The 24,800-nt window shown below is 39.7% G+C and overlaps 1 protein-coding gene across 5 annotated transcripts in view; it reads left to right on the forward strand.

Moving 5' to 3' along the window:
• Positions 1-24,800, forward strand: part of LOC137250200 (apyrase) — a 296,228-nt gene that overhangs the window by 59,427 nt on the left and 212,001 nt on the right. For all 5 annotated transcript variants that reach the window (XM_067782612.1, XM_067782613.1, XM_067782614.1 and 2 more), the window contains exon 2: positions 12,904-13,096. In XM_067782612.1, coding sequence (XP_067638713.1) covers positions 13,002-13,096 — 95 coding nt within the window. In that variant the 5' untranslated portion in view covers positions 12,904-13,001. The remainder of the gene's footprint in view (positions 1-12,903; positions 13,097-24,800) is intronic.

Here is a 24,800-nt window from a genome sequence, read left to right on the forward strand (position 1 = left end):
GGCATGTGTATTAATGATATTGTTACGAATATTAGCAACATTAAGGGGTACTGCCATCTCTACGCCGATGCTAAACAGTGACTTGATGCACATCAATAATTCAATCATTATGTCTACACATATGTACGTACACGCTAGAGCTGCAAAAGTATCGATATAAATATCGATACATCGATGCCAAGTTCGTGGTGCGATTATCGATGTTTTTTTTTCTAAATATCGAGTACTTTATTCCCATTTCTTATTCCTTTTTCTAGCGGCAGAATTACCAGCATCTAAAACATTGGAAAGACAAATAAAACATGAATAAATAAAATTACATACATTATGTCAGATTTGTGTTTATTTTAGATGAATACCTAACAATATTGAATATTGAAAATTTTTTACAAAAGTTCAATGTGAAAGTTACGTAATTTTTTTCATATTGTAACGATTTTGCTGCAAATCCTCTTATTTGCAATCCTCTGCTAAGTTCGAATCACTAAACTGTTGAATAAATAACTCCAATATTGAATAATGGAAAAATGGCCTTTATTAAAGTACTTCACAATAACACTTATACTTTGCTACTCGCTGGCTTAATAACCAAACTGATTGATAACTCAAATGAAACTCTACTATTGGCCTCCAGATCGCGTGCTTAATCAAACTGATTGATAGCTCAATTCAAACTCTTGTGACAACTCAGATAAGATATATGCATGTGTTTGTGCATTGCCGCGCCGCTGCTCGTATATGTACATATGTGTAGACGCAATTATTTATTCGTTTACAGTCTCTCGCGCATACATAGGCGTATAAGTAAATGCATCTGTGTGTGACATCTTTCGGCTGCCTTATATATGTGTATACATGATTTCATTATTGACGTAAATACTGCTTATCGTGGCCTCGGCATCGCCTTAGTGATGGTATAACTTAGTGATGTTAATATCCGTGACACTGCCCTCCACCTAAGTCTGATCGTCCCGGTCAGACAAATCTCTCGATCTAAACGCTGCTAATCTCTCCAAATGAACCACTTTCATTTTGGTTGGTGGTTTGGTAGTGGTTTGTATGCGGTACACTATATCGTTGATCCGTTTTACAACTTTGTATGGGCCTTCCCAGTTACACTGCAATTTCGGGGACAAACCTTTTTTTCGTTGTGGGTTGTATAGCAGCACCAAATCTCCTTCCTGAAACCCTTCCGAATTAATTGCTTTATCGTACCTCGCTTTCATCTTGTCACTCATAATCTTTGCTCGTTGCCTTACCAGATCGTTTATCTCTCTCAGCTCTTCTTCCAAGACACCAGTGGATTTCTTGACATTCCTCTCCGCATCGGTATCTATCCCATACTTCAAATCAGCTGGCAGTCGAAGGTCATTGCCAAAAATTACCTTTGCGGGAGTTTGGCCCGTTGTGTCATGTACTGCCGATCGGTAGGCCATCAAGAATAATGATATGTGTGTATCCCAGTCCTTATGGTACTTGTCTACAACTTTCCTTAAATGCTCCTCCAATGTTCTATTGAAGCGTTCCACCATACCATCGGACTGAGGATGCAATGCAGTTGTCCGTGTTTTTCGAATGCCCAACTTCTTGCACATTTCTTGGAACACAGCTGATTCAAAATTCCTGACTTGGTCAGAATGTAACTCCATTGGTACACCATACCTTGCAACCCATTCGTTTTTAACCACTTCTACTACTGTTTCTGCTTCTTGGTTTGGGATTGGGTATACCTCTGGCCATTTACTGAAATAATCCATAACCACCAGTACGTATTTGTTTCCGCGGTTGCTAGTAGGAAATGGACCTGCGACATCCATGGCGATCCTTTCAAATGGTGCACCTGAAATATACTGCTTCATCTGGCCATGACTTCGGGTTTTGGGCCCTTTCGCTCTGTTGCATACCTCGCAGTTGGCAATCCACTCGGTGACCGACTGACGGCAACCAACCCAATAGAATCTCTGCTTTATTTTTCGAGTGTCTTCGTGATTCCAAGATGACCTCTACTTGGACCATTGTGCAGCTCGCTGAGCACGTCAGGAATCCTCTTCCTGGGAACAACTATCAGTTTCTTCTTGCATTGACCATCCTCACTCTCCCATACTCGATGCAAGCAACCGGATATCAATTCTAAACTGTTCCACTGTGCCCAATATGACTTCGCAATGGGACTCTCTGCTGACATCTCCTCTCTACTTGGTCTTTCGTTTGGTTCGAGCCCTTGCATAACATGTGACAGATCTGTATCTTCTAGCTGACACTTTCTTAGTTGTTCCTTGTCCCATTCATCCATACACGTTATAGTCATTAGCCGGACATCTATAATGTCTTCTTTGGCCTCGGCCTTTGAGCAGTGCTTGCATTCCAGACTACATGGTCTTCGTGAAATTGCATCAGCATTTCCATGGGTACTACCTTTTCGATGCTCAATGGAAAAGTCGTAGCTTTGTAGTCGCTCGTCCCACCGTACCAATTGTCCTTCCGGATTACGGAACTGCAGAAGCCATTTCAACGCTGCCTGATCTGTCCTGACACGGAATCGCTGGCCGTAGAGGTATTTGTGAAAATGTTTAATGCACTCTACCAATGCCAACAGCTCTCTCCGCGTAACACAGTAGTTCCTCTCTGGTTTTCCAATCGAACGGCTGTAATATGCAACTACCTTCTCCTGTCCATCGACCAGTTGTGATAAAACGCCTCCTATAGCATATCCACTCGCATCTGTATCTAGAATAAATGTTGCTCCTGGAATCGGATATGCTAACATTGGGGCAGTGCACAAACGCTCCTTCAATGTTTGGAAAGCCACTTCTTGCTCCTTCTTCCATTCAAAAGCTTTGTTTTTCTTGTAAGCTCATGGAGGCTATGGGCTACGCTGGAAAAATTTGGTACAAATCGGCGGTAATATGTGCACAGCCCAAGAAAACTTCTCAATTCATGTAGGTTCTGTGGTCTTGGCCAATCCTTTACAGCCTCTATTTTTTCGTTCGCAATGCAGATGCCCTCTGTCGTTACCTTGCGACCCAAATAATTGACTTCCTTTTTAAACAGCGCACACTTTTTGGGACTTAACTTCAGACCAGCGCCAGCTATTCTCTGGAAAACTTCCTCCAAGTTCTTAAGATGTTCATCAAAGTTCTTGCCCAATACGATGATGTCGTTCAGGTACACCAAGCATGTTTTCCAATGTAGTCCTTTCAGTACCTGGTCCATGAGTCTCTCAAAAGTAGCTGGTGCATTACAAAGTCCAAAAGGCATCACTGTAAATTGCCAAAGACCATCACCGACACTGAAGGCTGTTTTCTCTTTATCTTCCTCCTTCACCTCCACTTGCCAGTAGCCGCTTTTCAGGTCCAGCGTGGAAAACCATTTTGTACCAGATAGCGAGTCCAGAGTGTCGTCAATTCTTGGCAATGGGTAGCTATCCTTTTTCGTAACGTCATTCAACTTCCGGTAGTCCACGCAAAACCTCATTTTTCCATCCTTCTTTTTTACAAGTACTACCGGTGAGCTCGATGGACTAGCTGATGGTTCGATGACGCCGCTGTCGCTCATTTCTTGAACGATTTGACTCAGAACTTCCCGCTTCGCCAGTGGAACACTACGTGGAGCTTGACGGATCGGCCTCGAATCTCCAGTGTCAATTTGATGTTTCACAACGTTGGTGCGGCTTGGTTTAGAATCATCCTGGTCAAATATGGTCGCGTACTTTAGGAGCAGTTGTTTTGCCTTACTCTGATATGCTTCCTCTAGCCCCTGCATCCATTCCGCGATGTCATTTGAAAGATCAGTATTACTAGCTGAAACGTGTTCCTGGAGCTGTTCACAGTTAATAACTACTTCAGCCTCTTGGCATCTTCCCAAAATAGCTCCTTTAGTCAGTTTGAGTGGTGACTTGAACTCATTGAGTACTCTTACCGGAATACGTCCATCTTGTGTTGTCATAGCCAGGGTTTTTCCTACAAGTATGTTTAGTGCTGATTTGTTTGCTGCTTCGACAACCCACAATTTGTTTGTCCCACAATCTCCATCAAGCCCAGATGACTGCTTCTGATTTTGGTGGTATTTGCTGACTCTCTTCCACCAGCACTCGTTTACTGCTGTAACCTCTCTCGTAGCCGAAATTAAGTGGCACATCCATGTTCTTATATCGCATCGTCTTGCTTTGCATATCGATTTTGATGCCTTGGTTGATTAAGAAGTCCACTCCAATTATGATTTCATCAACAATACCTGCCACTATAAAATTGTGTAGTACCGCGACGTTCCCAATTGCTACTTCACATTCTACTTCTCCAATTACCTGAGTGTCTTCTCCAGTGGCTGTACGCAATATTGCTCCATGCAATGGTTTTATCTTCTTGTTGACTAAATCCGCTCGAATGATGGAATGAGATGCACCCGTATCTACAGTCAGTAAACGTTCCTTTCCATCCACATGTCCTCCGACAGTAAGATTGCTCGACCTTCTTCCAATTTGTGAGATAGAAATTATGGGGCATTCAATTGAGGGAGTCAGCTGCCGCCCCTTGCTGCTGACTCACTTTAGTTTAACGATTGATTTGTCTTGGAGATTTGCTCATCTCCTTCTGCTCTGCGTTTACGACCACCCACATTGTTGGAACTGTTAGGGTTGGTGTTGCAATAACGCGCAATATGCCCTGACTTTCCACACTTAAAGCATTTGACTGCATCATTATTCTTCTGCTGCGTACCCTTCAATGCTTCCAAAATTGCGTCTACCCAGTCTGGCTTTTCCACTTCCACTCGATGAGCTTTGTACGCTGGCTTACTCAAAAGTGAGGCTGTTTCCTGAGTCAGTGCATGTGATACCGTTTCAGCAAACGTTAGTTTTGGATTCGCATATGTAGCCCGCTTCGTTTCCACATCTCGTATGCCATTTATGAAGCTCTGGATTTTTACCCTTTCAGTGTATTCCACGGGTGCATCCGCATTTGCAAGATGAGCCAATCTTTCAATATCTGAAGCAAACTCCTGCAATATCTCATTTGCTTTTTGGTAGCGGTTTTGCAACTCAATTTGGAATATCTGTTTCCTATGCTCGCTTCCGTAACGTCTCTCTAAAGCGCTCCTCAATGTTTCGTAGTGGTTCCGCTCGTACTCTGGGATGGTCTGTAAGATTTCCACAGCTGGTCCTTTTAAAGCTACGAACAATGTAGCAACTTTATCTTCAGCATTCCATTGGTTCACTGCTGCGGTCTTCTCAAACTGTAGCTTAAAGACCTGGAAAGGAACAGAACCGTCAAAGGATGGTGTTTTTACCTTTGGATTACTAGTTGAAACTGCTGGGCGATTTAGTTGCAACTGCTCGATACGTCCTCTCAAAGCATCCACCTCGGCCTCGATTTTTTCTTCAAACTGTAAAATTTTTGTATCTTGCGCCGCCTACTTCGAGGAAATACGTCCTTCTTGCTCTTCCAGTTGAGCAGAGATCTGCGATGATATCTGTGCTGAAATTTGAGCCGACATTTCGGATATCCGTGCCTCTTGTGCTTCCATCTTCGATGTAATCTGTGTCGACATTTCTGACATACGCGTTTCTTGTGCTTCAATCTTCGATGTTATTCGCGCCTCTTGGGATTCCATCTGTGATGACATATACGTTTTCTGTTCTTCTAGTTGTGATGACATGTTGGTGGATATTTGTGATGACATTTCTGTTATACGTGCCTCTTGCGCTTCCAGTTGGGATGCCAATTGCGACGACATTGATGCTACTGTCGATGTTTGTGCAGATATTGCAGCCAATATCCTGTTCAAGTCTGTGCTCGTAACTGTCTGCGATGTTTCGTCTTTCTCTTCAATTTTTGTTGTCTCGTCGACATCAAGATGAAAGACATACTCTTCCACGTTAATTCCTTCTGCTTCCATTGCCTCTCGTAGTCGTGCCTGAAGCTCGAGTTTAACGCCGCTTGTATTCAATCCACGGCTCTCCAACTCCTTCTTCAGTTGGTGGATCTTCAATTGACTGAACTTTGCCATATCCTTGTTATCTTATGGAATTTATTCAACAATTCCTCTTCTGACACCAATTGTAACGATTTTGCTGCAAATCCTCTTATTTGCAATCCTCTGCTAAGTTCGAATCACTAAACTGTTCAATAAATAACTCCAATATTGAATAATGGAAAAATGGCTTTTATTAAAGTACTTCACAATAACACTTATACTTTGCTACTCGCTGGCTTAATCACCAAACTGATGGATAACTCAAATGAAACTCTACTATTGGCCGCCAAATCGCGTGCTTAATCAAACTGATTGATAGCTCAACTCAAACTGAATTACTTCTTACTCGCCTGCCCCGCTTTTATAGTTTACGCTGCATACTTCTAGGCTCTTCGATTTCCAGAAGTTACTAGTTAGTTCGGCTACAAAATCGCCAGCCACAACTACGTGCACAAATTATTGCTCTCTCTTGTGACAACTCAGATAAGATATATGTGTTTGTGCATTGCCGCTCCGCTGCTCGTATACGTACATATGTGTAGACGCAATTATTTATTCGTTTATGTAGATACATAATGATTGAATTATTTATGTGAATGTTTGTAGTTTACAGTCTCTCGCGCATACATAGGCGTATAAGTAAATGCATCTGTGTGTGACATCTTTCGGCTGCCTTATATATGTGTATACATGATTTGATTATTGACGTAAACACTGCTTATCGTGGCCTTGGCATCGCCTTAGTGATGGTATAACTTAGTGATGTTAATATCCGTGACAATATTATATACACATATATACATGTATTCGTATATGCAGATATACACGCAACAGAAGACGTCATTGAGTTTGAAGACGAAAATTGTGTTGCCAAAAAGCTACGAAGTACAAAGTCAAGCGTTTGGACCCATTTTGACAAAATCAGTAATACTATTGCAAAGAATGTTATAGAACTAGTGGTAATACGTCCAATTTGTTTCACCATCTAGAACGATCGCATACAACTGCAAATTTAGATTCACATAGCTCGCCAAATAAGATTAATTTTTATATGAAAAAACATATGAAGATCCATCATCACGTAAAATGCTTTTGCCAGCACCCTACTGGGGTTTAGCCACCGCAGACGTTCGACCTTTTCCCATCGTGGATGACAAAGGGTGTCGTAACTTTTTATATACCCTCGCTTCGCTGTATAAGCTACCATCGCGGTATTTACATAAATGTCTGATATATACCTGATATTGCTTTGAAATTGAGTAAGCGCTTTTCACTATAACAAAAAATTCGATATATATCGCGATATATCGATACCCTTCCTCCTAAATATCGAAAATATCGAGTATGCCGAATATCCATACTTTTGCAGCTCTAGTACACGCAGCGGAGAAGCAACGCATAAACACATGCAGATATCTTATCTGAGATATGCAATATAATTGTGGAAGTGTCGCTCACAAACACACACGCATGAGCTGTGAGAGAAGCTATCAAAATTGTGCATCTGTAGTTATAGCTGAGAAACTTATAACAGATAACCAACTAGTAGATTCTAGAACAGAACCGCCTAGAAATTTCAACCAGTAAACCAAACAGTATAAAAGGCGACACCAGTAGAGGCGCGAGAATCAGTTTTGATTAAGCACGCTATCTGTCGAGCAATAGAAGTGTTATTTTGAAAGTAGTCTAATAAAGACCATTTTGAATTACTGAATAGTGGTGTTATTTATTCAACAGTTTAGTGATTCGAACCTTAGTAGAAGATTTGAAATAAGCGGAATTGCAGTAAATTCGTTACAATTGGTGCCAGAAGAGGAATTGTTGAATAAATTCTGGAGATTTCGAATACAACTTGTACATGACAAAGTTAAGTGAATTGAAGATCCAGCAACTGAAGAAGGAGTTGGAGAGCCGTGGATTGAATACAACCGGCATTAAACTAGAACTTCAGGAACGACTACTGAAAGAGTATGTCTTTCATCTTGATGGCGATAAGACAACAAAATTGGAGGAGAAAAATGAAACACCGCAGACAATGGCGAACACAGACCTGAACATGATATTGGCTGCAATATCGGCACAAATGTCCAAAATGTCATCACAAATATCCACCAACCTGTCATCACAACTAGAACCCCAGGAAAACCGTATAAAATCCAAGATGGAAGCACAGGAGACACGTATCTCAGAAATGTAGTCAGAAATAACATCTAAAATTGAAGCACAAGAGGCATGTATATCAGAAATGTCGACACAAATTTCAGCACAGGTATCATCGCAGATCTCTGCACAACTGGAAGCGCGCATGGAAAAGAAACTAAAGCAGTTTCAGGAAGAGCTCAGTAGTCGACGAGATAAAATGGAGGCCGAGATAGATGCTTTAAAAGATCGTATTCAGGAGTTACAATTGAACCGTCCAATAACTTCAACGTCTACTCTGAAGGTAAAATCCCCAACGTTTTTTGGTTCTGTTCCTTTCCAGGTATTTAAGCTCCCATTTGAGAAGAAGTCGGCAGCGAACAACTGGAATGCCGAAGATAAAGTTGCAGCTCTATTCGTAGCACTGAAGGAGCCAGCAGCCGAAATCCTACAGACGATTCCCGAAGGAGAGCGGAACAACTTTGAAGCATTGATGGCCTCTGTCGAGAGACGTTATGGAACCGAGCATAGAAAACAGATTTAACAAATTGAGTTGCAAAACCGTCACCAAAGAGCGAATGAGACTTTGCAGGCGTTTGCCTCGGATGTTGAAAGATTGGCTCATCTCGCAAATGCAGACGCACCCGTGGCATACACCGAGAGGGTTAAAATCCAGAGTTTTATAAACGGCATACGGGACGTGGAAACGAAGCGAGCTACATACGCAAAGCCAAAGCTGACATTTTTCTGAAACGGTATCACAGGCATTGATTCAGGAAACTGCCTTCCTTTTGAGTAAACCAGCATATAAGGCTCATCGTGTGGAAGTAGAAAGACCAGAGTGGGTAGACACAATTTTGGAAGCATTGAAGGGTACGCAGCAGAAGAATAATGATCAAATGCTTTAAGTGTGGAAAGCCACGGCACATTGCGCGTTACTGCAACACCAACCCTAACAGTTCCAACAATGTGGGTGGTCGTAAACGCAGAGCTGAAGGAGATGATCAGATCTCCAAGACCAATCAATCGTTAAACTAAAGCGAGTAAGCCACAAGGGGCGACAGCTGGCTCCCTCAATTGAACGCCCCATAATCTCTATCTCACAAATTGAAAGAAGGTCAAACAGTCTTGCCGTCGAAGGAAAGCTGGATGGCAAGGAACGTGTACTGACTGTAGATACGGGCGCATCTCATTCCTTAATCTCCGATCTGACTTGGTCAACAGGCGAGTAAAACCGTTACCTGGAGCAAGGTTGCGTACGGTCACTGGCGAGTATAATCAAATCCAAGGAGAAGTGGTATGTGAGGTATTAATTGGAAAGGTCATGGTTCTACACAAATTCATTGTGGCGGAGATTGTTGATGAAGTCATATTGGGAGTGGACTTCTTGGTTGAGCATGACATCAAGATGGATATGCAGAGAAGGGTGATGCGTTATGAGAACCAGGATTTTCCACTTAACTTCAGTTTGGAAAAAGGGTTCAGCAGTAAGCGAGTGCTGGTGGAGGAGATTCGACAGAGACCACGAAAGTCAAGGAAAGTAGATCGATCAAAGGTTGATGGATCGAATGGGCCAAATAAAGCGAAATCAAAAGTAGCTGCGAGAGAAACACTGGCATTGAAAAAACCTAATGGACGCACTAAAACGACTGAAAGAATTTTCCAGAAAGAATGCAAGGGGGTTTCAAGCCAGCGCGCACTTCTATTGGGAAACGTCGGAACGATACTGAGTATGTGAAGCCAAACCGTCAAGAGCAAGCTCTACAAAGTAGTTCATTGGCTAAACAACAGAGTGCGAGGGAACGATCAAGGAAAATGAGTAGTAAGATGAAACGCAGGTACGATGACAACAATAATTCGGAAGGTTTCTTGGAGGGAGATTTGGTACTGTTATACAACCCTCACCGGCGGAAAGGTGTTCCATCCAAATGTCGGTGCAGTTGGGAAGGCCCGTACAAAGTTGTGAAGAAAATCAGTGACACCATCTACCGCATACAAACCATTGGGAAACTACGAAGTAGAAGAGTGGTACATTTGGACATGCTAGCGGCGTTTAGATCGAGATATTTGTCTGATCGGGACGATCAGACTTAGGTGGAGGGCAGTGTTACGAATATTAGCAACACTAAGGGGTACTGCCATCTTTAAGCCGATGCTAAGCAGTGACTTGATGCACATCAATAATTCAATCATTATGTCTACACATATGTACGTACACGATAGAGCTGCAAAAGTATCGATATAAATATCGATACATCGATGCCAAGTTCGTGGTGCGATTATCGATGTTTTTTTTCTAAATATCTAGTACTTTATTCCCATTTCTTATTCCTTTTTCTAGCGGCAGAATTACCAGCGTCTAAAACATTGGTAAGACAAATAAAACATGAATAAATAAAATTACATACATTATGTCAGATTTGTGCTTATTTTAGATGAATACCTAACAAGTTGGTGGCTCTGAATATTGAAAAATTCTTACAAAAGTTCAATGTGAAAGTTACGTAATTTTTTTCATATTATACATGTATTCGTATATGCAGATATACACGCAACAGAAGACATCATTGAGTTTGAAGACCAAAATTGTGATGCCAAAAAGCTACGAAGTACAAAGTCAAGCATTTGGAACCATTTTGACAAACTCAGTAATACTATTGCTAAAAATGTTATAGAACAAGTGGTAATACGTCCAATTAGTTTCACCATCTAGAACGATCGCATACAACTGCAAATTTAGATTCACATAGCTCGCCAAATAAGATTAATTTTTATATGAAAAAACATATGAAGATCCATCATCACGTAAAAGGCTTTTGCCAGCACCCTACTGGTGTTTAGCCACCGCAGACGTTCGACCTTTTCCCATAGTGGATGACAAAGGGTGTCGTAACTTTGTATATACCCTCGCTTCGCTGTATAAGCTAACATCGCGGTATTTACATAAATGTCTGATATATACCTGATATTGCTTTGAAATTGAGTAAGCGCTTTTCACTATAACAAAAAATTCGATATATATCGCGATATATCGATACCCTCCCTCTTAAATATCGGAAATATCGAGTATCCCGAATATCGATACTTTTGCAGCTCTAGTACACGCAGCGGAGAAGCAACGCACAAACACATGCAGATATCTTATCTGAGATATACAATATAATTGTGGAAGTGTCGCTCACAAACACACGCACATGCGCTGTTAGAGATCCTATAAAAATTGTGCATCTGTAGTTATAGCTGAAAAACTTATAGCAGATAACCAACTAGTAGATTCTAGAACAGAACCGCCTAGAAATTTCAACCAGTAAACCAAACAGTATAAAAGGCGACACCAGTAGAGGCGCGAGAATCAGTTTTGATTAAGCACGCTATCTGTCGAGCAATAGAAGTGTTATTTTGAAAGTAGTCTAATAACGACCATTTTGCATTACTGAATAGTGGTGTTATTTATTCAACAGTTTAGTGATTCGAACCTTAGTGGAAGATTTGAAATAAGCGGAATTGCAGTAAATTCGTTACAATATTAACCCTGAATTGACGAATGTAAGTGCATGGGCATCTGCGAATGGTTTATCAATTAATCTTGCCAAATCTAAATGTGTTGCCATTCGCAGAAAAGCCTTCGATACACAAAACTTAGACAAGGTAATGCTAGACGGTGCAGTTATTGAATATGTTGACTCAGCGAAAAACCTTGGTTTGGTATTTAATCAAACTCTGGAATAATTATATCATTAGTACAGTAGGTAAAGTGTCTGGAATGCTTCGTACACACACTATGGCTAACAGAGTATTTCACTCCTTTGCACATTAGACTTATTCTTGCAAAAGAGTACTTAATACCTACCCTATTGTATGGCTGTGAGATTTATGCTAATTTTGACTCTGTATGTAAAACCAAGCTTAATGTTGTTTATAACAACATTGCCAGATACGTATTTAGGCTAAAACGACTTGACCCTGTGTCTGCGTATGCCGTAAAGTTGTTAAATATTTCTTTTGAAAATGTTTAAAATTCAGAACAGTGTTGTTCATACATAAGGTTATTCATACGAAGGAACCAAACTGTTTATACCAGAGGCTTCAGTTTCTTCAATCGTCAAGGTCGGCACTGCTTATTTACACTAGACACAAAACTCTGACATCTGAACGTCAATATTTTATCAACGCGGTACGTCTTTGGAACTCACTTCCAGTTAGTTTAAGGCTTATTACTAATACTCTGCAATTTAGAAGTAAAGTTTTTAGTTTTGTTAACCACTACAACTCTATTTTAATACTTTCTATATTATTGAATGTGAACTTTTATATATTTTCTTTTTTCAAAGTATTTGTACCTCATTTTCTTTCTCCTCTTTGTTTTCCATTTTATAATGTATCTCTATTTCTCATTTTCTTACTTTTCCCCTTTTTTATGTTAAGTATTTTTAATTGTCAGAATATCTTATTGTATCACACGTGACTGGCACTGCTAAATAATTTTTTAAAAATTGTTGTGTCAGGATGAATATATATGCTAATAATGTTTACGTGAGCATTGCCAAATCTTTTTTTGTGATATGTGGGTTGTTATTAAGAACAACCGTTATCGATCAGTTATTGGGTATATGAGTTCTTACCAAAACGTTGTCCATGTATCCATACAAATGATTGAATGTATATGGTATATTATAATTGAGTCAACCTGATAACGCTTATAACACTTATGTATAAAACAATAAAGATAAAGTCCAAAATTTACTAAGTTCCATTCGCCACTCATGTCTAAGACATTTGTATTGTATTTTTCAGCTTTCAGTTTATATAGCTGTTGCGGTGTGTTGACTTCGTGAAATTGCGAAAGAGTTGTGTTTTAGTAAGAAAATCAATTTTGTGCATAAAAATTTAAGATGAAATTGTTAGCTACAATTGTGCTCTTCGTGCCGCATATTTGTGCCGATCTCTTTCCATTTTCTATAATTCACATCAATGACTTTCATGCAAGGTAAGTAAATAATACTCATATACATAGATATGTATTTATAAACTTTATATTTATGCTTTACTACAGAAACTTAGTAGCATGAACTGAATGTAGCCCTGGTTTTACCTGGAGAGTTTTCGAACCAAACTGTGAAATCTTATCAAGAACCAGGTTTATTTTACAAACTCCTAGAAGCTTTATAGGAGCCATACACTTTAAAGGGCCAATTAAACTTGCTTAACCCTAACGCCATAGTCGTAACCATATCCATAACCATCTCCAATGTGATCGATTAATGGTGCCTTAACCTAAAAATCGTGGAAATCTCATAAAAATAAAGAAAACGCAAAAAATTACAAACATATTCCACAAAAAATAAGTCTCTTAGTCTCTTAGTTGAAAAACGCCTACGAAGACCGTTCGAATCTTTTGAAAATCTTTGCATCGACTTCAAGAACGGTTGAAGATGTTGTGATGAAATTTATTGTTCATCTTTGCTTTTCAAAATAGAATTGCCATAAAAAATTTTTTTTTCCCTTTTCCTCTTATTCTGAACAATGTTCGAAGAACGGAAAACCGGCTAAGGGAGAAAAGTAGGTATTATGAATGTGATTACAAGGTAGATTTCTCTGCCATTTTTAAGAATTTTTTTACTTGTTAAATTAAAGGGAACGCACAAAATAGTTAAAGCAAATTTTTCTTTTACGCAAAAACACCTATTTGTAAAAATTTTTGCTAAAATATATTTATGTATAGTATACTGAAATATTAAATATATATTAAAAATTAAGTCGAAAAGTATATAAATAAGCAACGGAAGAGCTCTTCATAAATTTGATGCAGCCATTAAGAAATTGCGCAAGAATTTTTTAAGAAGGTTTAAAGAGATTTGGCGTATGACAAAATTGCTTTGCGGAAAGGAAGAAGGCAACTCCAGCAGATTTGTTAGAGTGTGTTTATACAGGACTGCAAAAAATCACTTGATGAAATGTTAGCCAAACTTTAAATAATGAAATGCAAATACTACATTAAAGAGGGTTTATTCGAAAACAAATCATTGTTTAAAAATTAAATTGTTTTACGGGACACGTACCGAATTAAGATTTTCTCTTATACTTTATAGAAAAACTGATACAGTGGTTATCTAAAACAATGTTTACACATGGAAATTTACTCCAGCTTGCTTATAATATGCGAAATTTACATATTCCAGGTACAGGATTAATATATTTCCAGAAATGAACATTCAGCATTTTTTCCGCTAATTAGGTGCGGGTTTTCAGTGCGAGTTTAAACTGCTGTTAAAGTTGACTAGAGTTTAACCTGCCACTTTGTGCGGTAACATAAAATTCTGCTGCGCATCTCAGCTTAAGCGGCCGAAGTGGCAGGGTTAAACTCTAGTCAATTTTATCTGCAGTATAAACTCGCACTGAAAAACTGGACATTAATATGAACGAATAAAAAAAAAAAAACGGTTGCTAAGGAAACTATGGTAGGTGCTTATTTGATTTTTTCATTTGTTTTGTCAATGCCACTTTTTTTGAGTATGAAGTCTTTTAATAATATTGTGACGAATATTAGCAACACTAAGGGATACTCTTATCTCTAAGCCGATACTAAGGAGTCACTTGTATCTACATAAACAAATCAATCATTATGTCTACACATATGTACGTACACGCAGTAGAGGGAAACGCACAAACACATGCATATATCTTATCTGAGATGCTCACAAAAGTAGGCAATCATTTGTGCAAGTATCACTCACATATACTCGCGCATATGAGAAGCTATAAACGTAGTTTAAAGGCCATTTTGCATTATTGCATATTAGAGTTATTTTTTCAATAGTTTAGCGATACGAACGTTAGTAAAAGGTTGCAAATAAGCAGAATTGCAGTAAATTCGTTACGATTGGTGTCAGATGAGGAATTGTTGAATAAATTCTGCAGGTTTAAGGTATAACAAGGACATGGCAAAGTGGAGTGAATTGAAGATCCAGCAACTGAGTTGGAGAGCCGTGGGTTGAATACAACCGGCACTAAACTCGAACTGCAGGCACGACTACGAGAGGCAATGGAATCAGAAGGATTTAACGTGGAAGAATATGTCTTTCATCTTGATGACGCTGAAACAACAAAAATTTAAGAGAAAAAATAAACATCGCAGGACCAGCACAGACTTGAACATGATAAATTCGTTACGATTGGTGTCAGATGAGGAATTGTTGAATAAATTCTGCAGATTTAAGGTATAACAAGGACATGGCAAAGTGGAGTGAATTGAAGATCCAGCAACTGAGTTGGAGAGCCGTGGGTTGAATACAACCGGCACTAAACTCGAACTGCAGGCACGACTACGAGAGGCAATGGAATCAGAAGGATTTAACGTGGAAGAGTATGTCTTTCATCTTGATGACGCTGAAACAACAAAAATTTAAGAGAAAAAATAAACATCGCAGGACCAGCACAGACTTGAACATGATATCGGCTGCAATATCTGCACACACATCGACAGTGTCATCTTAACTGGCAGAACAGAAGAAATATGTCATCTCACCTGGAGGAACAGAAGACATATATGACGTCACAAATGGCATCCCAACTAGAATAGCAGGAGACATGCATAACACAAAAGATTGAAGCACGAGAAACGCGTATTTCAGAAATGTCGACACAGATTACATCAAAGATGGAAACACAACTGCAAGAACAAGAGGCACGCATAACAGTACAACTCGAAGCTCAGGAGGCGCGTATATCATCAAAACTCGAAGTGCGTATGGACGAGATAATAACGCAGTTTGAGGAAAAAATCGACAACAAATTGAAGAATTAAACAGGGGGTGCCACAGGGTGGTGTCCTATCCCCAATTTTGTTTAATTTCTACATATCTAAGCTACCTTCGCCACCAGAAGGAGTTACTATCGTTTCCTACGCCGATGACTGCACAATAATGGCAATAGGCCCAGGCCCAGGGATCGATGAGCTTTACAACAGAATAAACGGCTACCTCCGTGATCTCTCCAGTTTTTTCCTCCGCGACCTTATTTACAACATGGACGTCCCAAATGTCGACCATTTTGAACATCCGCGTCGATGGCACTACGCTACCGACTATCCTACACCCCAAAATCTTTGGTGTGACGTTTGATCAGGATCTACATTTTGGTGAGCACGCAGCCGCAATTGTTCCGAAAATCTAGAGCCGTAATAAAATCCACAAATCCCTTGTTCGCAGTACTTGGGGAAAGGCAAAGAAACACTCATTACCACATACAAAGCAATTGGCCAGCCGTTTGCGTGCTACGCGTCCCCTATATGATCGCTAAGCCTAAAAACTGCCCACTGAAAGAAGCTACAGGCCTGCCAAAATACTGCGCTCAGAACCGTCACGGGCTGTCTTCTTATGTCCCCAGAACACCATCTACATAATTAGGCGAGAATATTCCCCATCAGGGAGAGAAATGAGATGCTAACCAAACAGTTTCTGTTGAATACCCAGAATCCTGGGCATACCAACAGACATCTGATTAATGAGCCAACACCGCCTAGGGACTTAAAGAGTCATCTCCGTAAGCATTTTGAGGAAATACGGCACCTGAGAACGCAGCCGTATGAAGCAAAAAAACACAAGCAGGTCCTTGGTGAACTCCACTAACAGGCGTCGGACCTTTATGCCAGGAATTGCCCGCTGAATCCAGTACTTAGGGAACAGTACCCAAAACTTGCGGAAGAGTAATGCATAATCCCCAGGGAAACGCGAGTCACTCTGGCTCAACTTCGTTCTGGATACTGTAACAGGTTAAACTCTTACATATCCAGAATCAAGACATACAAAATGTATGCCCCGCTTGCAATGTGTCCCCACATGACACCAACCATCTCTTTAATTGTAATGTGGAAATAACGCCTCTAACACCCCTTTCATTATGATCCACCCCTGTCGAAACAGCAAGTTTCCTTGGACTCCCGTTAGAGGATATTGATGACAATTTGTGATCGGTCGCAGCTATTAGGTGGGGCGAAACATTGCTACAACAACAACAACAACAACGGAAAAAATCGAAGCCGAGGTGAATGCTTTGAGAGGTCGTATACAGGAGTTGCAATTAAATCGCCCAGGTGTTTCAGCAAGCAATACGAAGGTAAAAACTCCATCTTTTGACGGCGATTTTGATGAGTGCTCTAGAGAGGCGATACGGAAGCGAGCATAGAAAACAGATATACCAAATTGAGTTTGTAGCGAACGCATGTGTGTTTTTTTGCTCTCCTTTTAGAGGCAAATTTTTATTAAACTTTGTTATTTATAAATTTCAAAATAATGCCAATTTGCTCTAATTGTGCTGCCCAGTGTTTGGGTTTTTCATTAAGTAAAGAGTCAATTGCAGAAACTTTATCAAACTTAAATAATTTATGTGATTTTTTTAAATCATTGTCTGTGAGTGTGGGCGAGAGATGTTTGTCTAATTTAAATGCAAATAACAACAAAAAAACTATTGTTACTCGCTCGATGGTTAAAGGCAGTGAAAATTCTGCTAGTGTCTCAACGGGAAATGCTAATTTCTCACCTCAGCCAGCTACTGCTGCTGTTGATGGTGATACTGCTGAGGTTGGTGCTAATTTGAAAACATCAAAATCCAGTGTTGGTGCAAAACAACCAAACAATGTTGATCGACCAAAGCATATTAACGTGGATAGTGACATTTCTGTTTGTACAAATACGCAAAGTTTGCCTTCGCCGTCTGCAGCTGGCAGTGCAATCGATTCTGCTGTTAATGCCGCTGTCGGCGTCGCTGCTCTAAACAATAATATGCAAACATTTGCTACTGTGGCCGGCTCTCTTAGTAATGCGCATTTGCTTTTGGCCCCTGCTTCGTCACAAGTGAAACTGACGTCGAAGCCGACTACCTCTGCTGCTGCCTCAGTTATGCCTGTCTCTCCTGATCCATCTGCTCAACTGAATACGGTGGAGAATGCTAACGTAGTCAATTCGGCTACATCTTCTGTTTCAAAAGTACCCAATAGGAAATCTGTGCATAGTTCACAAATAACCTTAAGTAAGCCACTTGTGATTGGATCTAGTGAAAATCAGGGGGCCTACTCTGTATTGCGATGCGAAAGAAAAAATACGCGAAATCGCGAAATCGGTACTCTGTATCTTGACATTCGCATGTATATTTTGACTTTCGCATTCACATTTTGCCCATTCGCAATTTTTCTCCCTTTTCGCATTGCCGGCACTCTGTAAAGCGAAAACGAATGTCAAACATCATTCATTTTCGCATTTTTCTTGCTACAAGTAATAGGCATTCGCATTGTTCAAATATGTAAGTATTAATTGATGATTTTATAAATTGATATCTTTATATTCATTTAAAAATATATAGGACAACTCAAAAAACAAAACAAACACAAAAGCAACAATTTGTAATCCTAGTGGACTTAAAATACATAAATAAATAACAAATCGAAACCACTTTTTTATAAAGCATTTCTATTTGAAATCATGTCATTTTTTATTTGTTCTCTGATACAACTAGCAATATTTCCCATTCTATGATTTTCCACATATTTATCACGTTCACTTCTTCCAGTTCAATTTCTGAACTGGGAGGATTTCTTCATTTAAATCAATCCTTTCTTCATTTAAATCGTTCCATAATGCTACAGAATCCTTTTTTTAATTTGTTCAACAACAATTAATCGTTTGCCGAAATTGTAATCGCCTTGTTTCTTTTGTTCTCTTTCTTTGAGTTTGATCAGTGATGCATACTCAAGCAAAAAATTAGCGAAAAATAAAAAAGCGACATTGTTAGCGATGCGATAGCGCTACAGAGTTCCAATTACCTTTCGCATCGCAATTTATTTTCGCATCGCACTGCCTTTCGCATCGCAATACAGAGTAGGCACCCAGGAATTACTTGTTGCCCCCAGATTGGCATGGCTGCACCTATCATCATTCTCTCCAAATGTGACCAGTGCAGAAATTGTAACGTATATTTCAAAGCACGCTGAAATTGACAAAAAATTTGTCGTGTGTTATGCACTTGTCAAAAAAGATACCAGCTTAAAAGAACTACTTAAAGTTAACTTTAAACTTGGCGTACCGCACTGCTACTATAATAAGATAGTTAATGCTAGTATCTGGCCTACAAATGTCCAAATTCGGCCGTTCCGGTCTTTTCGCAAGGAGGGGACACCTCGTCAAGTGCCGTATTTAGTGATGTGACGCATATTATTCCTCCTAAGGACCTTAAAATTTATTATCAAAATGTATCAGGCCTCAGGACCAAGTCTTACGATCTTCATACTATGAGTTCCCACATGGATTACGACATCTTTGTTCTTGTAGAGTCGTGGTTAAATGACAATTTCCTGGATAGTGAGTTTTTTGATGAGAAATTATACTGCGTTTTTCGTAAAATTCGTGATTTTTTTTAAACTGGTCTCTCAAGAGGAGGGGGCGTCTTAATTGTTGTTCAGCGAAAATATCGTTCAACATTGATGCCACTACCCAATGACGATACTCTCTTGGATCAGCTATGCATTACAGTACATGGATCTTCCAAACTATTTATTTGTGCTTCTTATATACCGCCAACTAGTGGGGATTTGCTTTACAAATATCATGTTGATAATATTGTAGCCTTAGCATCTGATCACGAAAATGTTTGCGTAATCGGAGATTTCAACCTTAGCAAATTAGAATGGTCTAATATAAAAGGTGGCCTTGGGCTCTACCCAAAATCTATTAATACTTTTGCTGAAACATACTTGATTGATAATTTTTCAAAATGTGACCTTAGTCAAGTCAACAGTTTTTATAATACTTTTCATAGAATTTTGGACCTTATCTTTTTAAGCGATATAAATTTTTCTATCCAGGAGTGCCTCGACCCTTTGTCTACTCCTGGTTTGCATCATGTACCGCTTGTTCTTCATTTGGAATTTTATGAATTTAATACTTATTGTGAGGACTCTTTTTCAAAATTTTACTTTAAAAATTACGATGTCGATGTTGTCAATACGGCAATTGATTCTATTGACTGGGATATGCTATTTACTGGGGTTGAAGTCTCAGGTTGTTTTGATATATTTAAGAATAATTTAAGCACTATCTGTAGTGACAACATCCCGAGAGCCAAAAAAAGGGCTTATAAAATTCCTTGGTTTACTAAGGAGTTGAAAAAACTTAAGAATTTAAGGAACAAGTTTTATAAAAAATTTAAAAAATCAAACTTGCGTTCTCATAAAGAAAAGTATTTGCAGTACTTAAAAGAGTTTAAGTCATTGAGCAAGGATTTGAAGAAGAAATATGTGCGTAACTTTGAGGCAGATATAAAATTGAATCCCAAGGCTTTCTGGTGTTATGTTAAGTCTATAAAATCCTGTTCAAGTATTCTCTCCGTTGTGTTCTTCACTGATAAGCAAGCAGACTCTTCATCTGATGCTGCGAATCTTTTCGCTGATTTTTTTAGTTCAAATTTTGACCCAGACTCGGCCGTGAGTAATAACTGGCTTCCTCCTGCTGATTCTATGTTAAATTTTGGTGGTCTCGAGCTCACTATAGACGATGTTGAAAGGGGGATTCAACAAGTAAAATTGTCATCACAGACGGATGTTGATGGATTGTCGTCTCTCCTTTTCAAAAACAGTTCTGCTATCGCCTACCCTCTATGGCTGCTTTTTAATAAATCCCTCGCGCAAGGGGAGTTCATTGATGCATGGAAAATTACATTTATCATTCCCATTTTCAAAACTGGTAATAAAAACAATATTGTTAATTACAGACCGATCTCTAAATTATCTACTGTCTCAAAAATTTTCGAATGTATTGTAAAAGAAAAAATTATTTTCTCAATAAGTCGTCTAATCTCTGTAGATCAGCATGGTTTCATGTCGGGAAGATCAACCACGTCTAACTTGGCAGTGTTTTCGGAATACTGCATCGACGCTTTTACTAATCGAGCCCAAGTAGATACCGTGTATACTGACTTTTCAAAAGCCTTCGATAAAGTTAATCATAGTATTCTACTATCGAAATTACATTGTTTTGGTTTTCATTCTGTTTTTTTGAAATGGATTAAATCATATCTCTCCAACCGTAGTTGTACCGTGGTAGTTGATGGTATGACCTCATATCCCTTCGTAGCTTCTTCAGGCGTTCCTCAAGGAAGCATACTTGGCCCTATTCTTTTTGTGATTTTCATTAATGATATTGCCAGCTGTTTTGAATCTTCGCAATTCCTGCTATACGCAGATGATATGAAGATTTTCAAAAAGATTACTTGCCCCTCCGATTCAATTAAACTTCAGAAGGACCTAGATAATGTAGTTACTTGGTGCAAAAATAATAAACTTGCGTTAAATATTAAAAAATGCTATCATGTCCCTTATTATAAATCCCGTTTACTCATTCCTACTTCCTACCACATTGGGGCGCGCAACTAAGCACTGTGTCCGAGGTCACTGATCTTGGGGTGGTCTTTGATTCTAAGTTTTCTTTTCATAGTCATTTAAACTTTACAATAGCTAAGGCTTACTCGATGTTGGCTTTTGTTCGACGATTCAGTTCTGATTTCACTGACCCATATACTTTAAAATCACTGTATACTACTTTCGTACGTTCGAAATTGGAATATGCCGTATTTATTTGGCGGCCGTATTATGCTTGTCATATTTATCGTCTGGAAAAAATTCAAAAAGTATTTATTAAGTATGCTCTACTTCCCCTTCATTTTGATCCTCCTTTTCCTTCCTATGAATCCAGATGTTTGCTTATCAATATTAAGACTTTGAACTGCAGGAGAACTTTTCTCTCTTTAATATTTGTTTTTAATTTAATCCGTGGGGCTGTTGATTGTCCGTACCTGTTAGAACGCATTTTCCTTGCTATTCCACATATATGCCTAAGAAATAATGCGTATTTTTTTGTGGGATTGGCAAGAACTAATTATGCTGCAAATGCTCCTCTTTCCAGAGCTCTTAAAGAGTTTAACTTGCTCTCAAATTCGTCAATTTTGGACTTTTCCTACTCTGAAAATACTTTTAAATTGTTACTTAACCAAATACTAAGTTAGTGGTTAAGTCTTTATATATGTCATTAGTCTGTAAGAAATGTAACAATTTCAAGATGAGTAAATAAATAAATAAATAAAACCGTCACCAAAGAGCGAATGAGACTTTGCAGGAGTATGCCTCGGACGTTGAAAGATTGGCTCATCTCGCAAATGCGGACGCATCCGTGGAATACACCGAGAAGGCAAAAATCCAGAGTTTAATAAATGGTATACGGGACGTGGAAACGAAGCGAGCTACATACACAAACCCAAAGCTGACATTTTCTGAAACGGTATCCCATGCACTGACTCAGGAAACAGCCTCACTTCTAAGCAAGCCAGCGTACAAAGCCCATCGTGTGGAAGTGGAAAGGCCAGATTGGGTAGACACAATTTTGGAAGCACTGAAGGGATCACAGCAGAAAAATGCGGGAGTTATGAAATGTTTCAAGTGCGGTAACCCAGGTCACATTGCACGTCATTGCCTCACCGGTCATAATACTTCCAACAATGTGGGTGGCCGTAAACGCAGAGCTGACGGAGATGAGCAAATCTCCAAGTCCACTCAATCGTTAAACCAAAGAGAGTCAGCCGCAAGGGTCGACAGCTAGCTCCCTCAATTGAATGCCCCATAATCTCTATCTCACAAATTGGAAGAAGGTCAGATAATCTTACTGTCGGAGGACATGTGGATGGAAAGGAACGTTTACTGACTGTAGATACGGGTGCATCTCATTCCATCATTCGAGCGGATTTAGTCAACAAGAAGATAAGACCAAGGAGCAAGATCGCGTACAGCCACTGGAGAGGACAGCACGGTTCTAGGAGAAGTATCATGTGAAGTCGCAATTGGGAACGTCACGGTAGTACACAATTGTATAGTTGCAGAAATGTTGATGAAATCATATTTGGAGTGGACTTCTTAATCGACCAAGGCATCAAGATCGATATGCAAAGCAAGACGATGAGATATAAGAGCATGGAGGTGCCACTTAATTTCGGCTACGAGAGGGAGAGAGAGTCAGAAAATACAAAATCAATGCAAAATCAGAAGCAGTCATCTGGGCAAAGGTTGATGGAGATTGTGGGACAAATAAATTGTGGGTTGTCGAAGCAGCAAACAAATCAGCACCGAACATAATTGTAGGAAAAACCCTGGCTATGACAAAACAAGATGGACGTATTCCGGTAAGAGTACTCAATGAGTTCAAGTCACCACTCAAGCTGACCAAAGGAGCTATTTTGGGAAGGTGCCAACAGGCTGAAGCAGTTATTAACTGTGAACAGCTCCAGGAACACGTATCATCTAGTTATACTGATCTTTCAAATGACATCACGGCATGGACGGAGGGACTAGAGGAAGCCTATCAGAGTAAGGCAAAACAACTGCTCACAAAGTACGCCAACATATTTGACCAAGATGGCTCCAAACAGGGCCACACCAACGTTGTGAAACATCAAATTGACACTGGAGATGCGAGGCCAATCCGTCAAGCTCCTCGGAGTGTTCCACTGGCGAAGCGGGAAGTTGTGAGTAAAATCGTACAAGAAATGATCGACAGCGGCGTCATCGAACCACCAGCTAGTCCATGGAACTCACCGGTCATACTTTAAAGAAGAAGGATGGGAAAATGAGGTTTTGCGTGGACTAACGCAAGTTGAATGACGTTACGAAGAAGGATAGCTACCCATTGCCAAGAATTGGCAACACTCTGGACTCGCTCTCTGGTACGAAATGGTTTTCCACACACTAGACTTGAAAAGTAGCTACTGGCAAGTGGTGGTGAAGGAGGAAGACAAAGTGAAAACAGCCTTCAGCGTCGGAGATGGTCTTTGGCAATTTTCAGTAATGCCTTTTGGGCTTTGTAATGCACCAGCAACTTTTGAGAGACTCATGGATCAGGTATTGAAAGGACTAAATTGGAAAACATGCTTGGCGTACCTGGACGACATCATCGTATTGGGCAAGAACTTTGATGAACATCTTAAAAACTTGGAGGAAGTTTTCCAGAGAATAGCTGGCGCTGGTCTGAAACTAAGTCCCAAAAAAGTGTTCGCTGTTTAAAAAGGAAGTAAGTTATTTGGGTCACAAGGTAATGACAGAGGGCATCTGCACAGCGAACGAAAAGATAGAGGCTGTAAAGGATTGGCCAAGACCACAGAACATACATGAATTGAGAAGATTCCTTGGGCTGTACACATATTACCGCCGTTTTATACCAAATATTGCAAGCGTAGCCGATAGCCTCCACGAGCTTACAAGAAAAAATAAAGCTTTTGAATGGAAGAAGGAGCAAGAAGTGGCTTTCCAAACATTGAAAGAGCGTTTGTGCATTGCCTCAATGTTGGCATATCCGATTCCAACATTTATTCTAGATACAGATGCGAGTGGATATGCTATAGGAGGTGTTTTATCACAACTGGCCGATGGACAGGAGAAGGTAGTTGCATATTACAGCCAATCAATTGGAAAACCAGAGAGGAGCTATTGCGTTACACGTAGGGAGCTGTTTGCATTGGTGGAGTGCGTTAAACATTTTCGCAAGTACCTCTACGGGCAGCGATTCCGCGTCAGGACAGATCACGCAGCGTTGAAATGGCTCTTGCAGTTCCGTAATCCAGAAGGACAATTGGCACGGTGGATCGAGCGACTACAAAGATAT

The sequence above is a fragment of the Eurosta solidaginis genome, chromosome 4 (assembly GCF_040869045.1).
Source record: "Eurosta solidaginis isolate ZX-2024a chromosome 4, ASM4086904v1, whole genome shotgun sequence".
Taxonomy (NCBI): domain Eukaryota; kingdom Metazoa; phylum Arthropoda; class Insecta; order Diptera; family Tephritidae; genus Eurosta; species Eurosta solidaginis.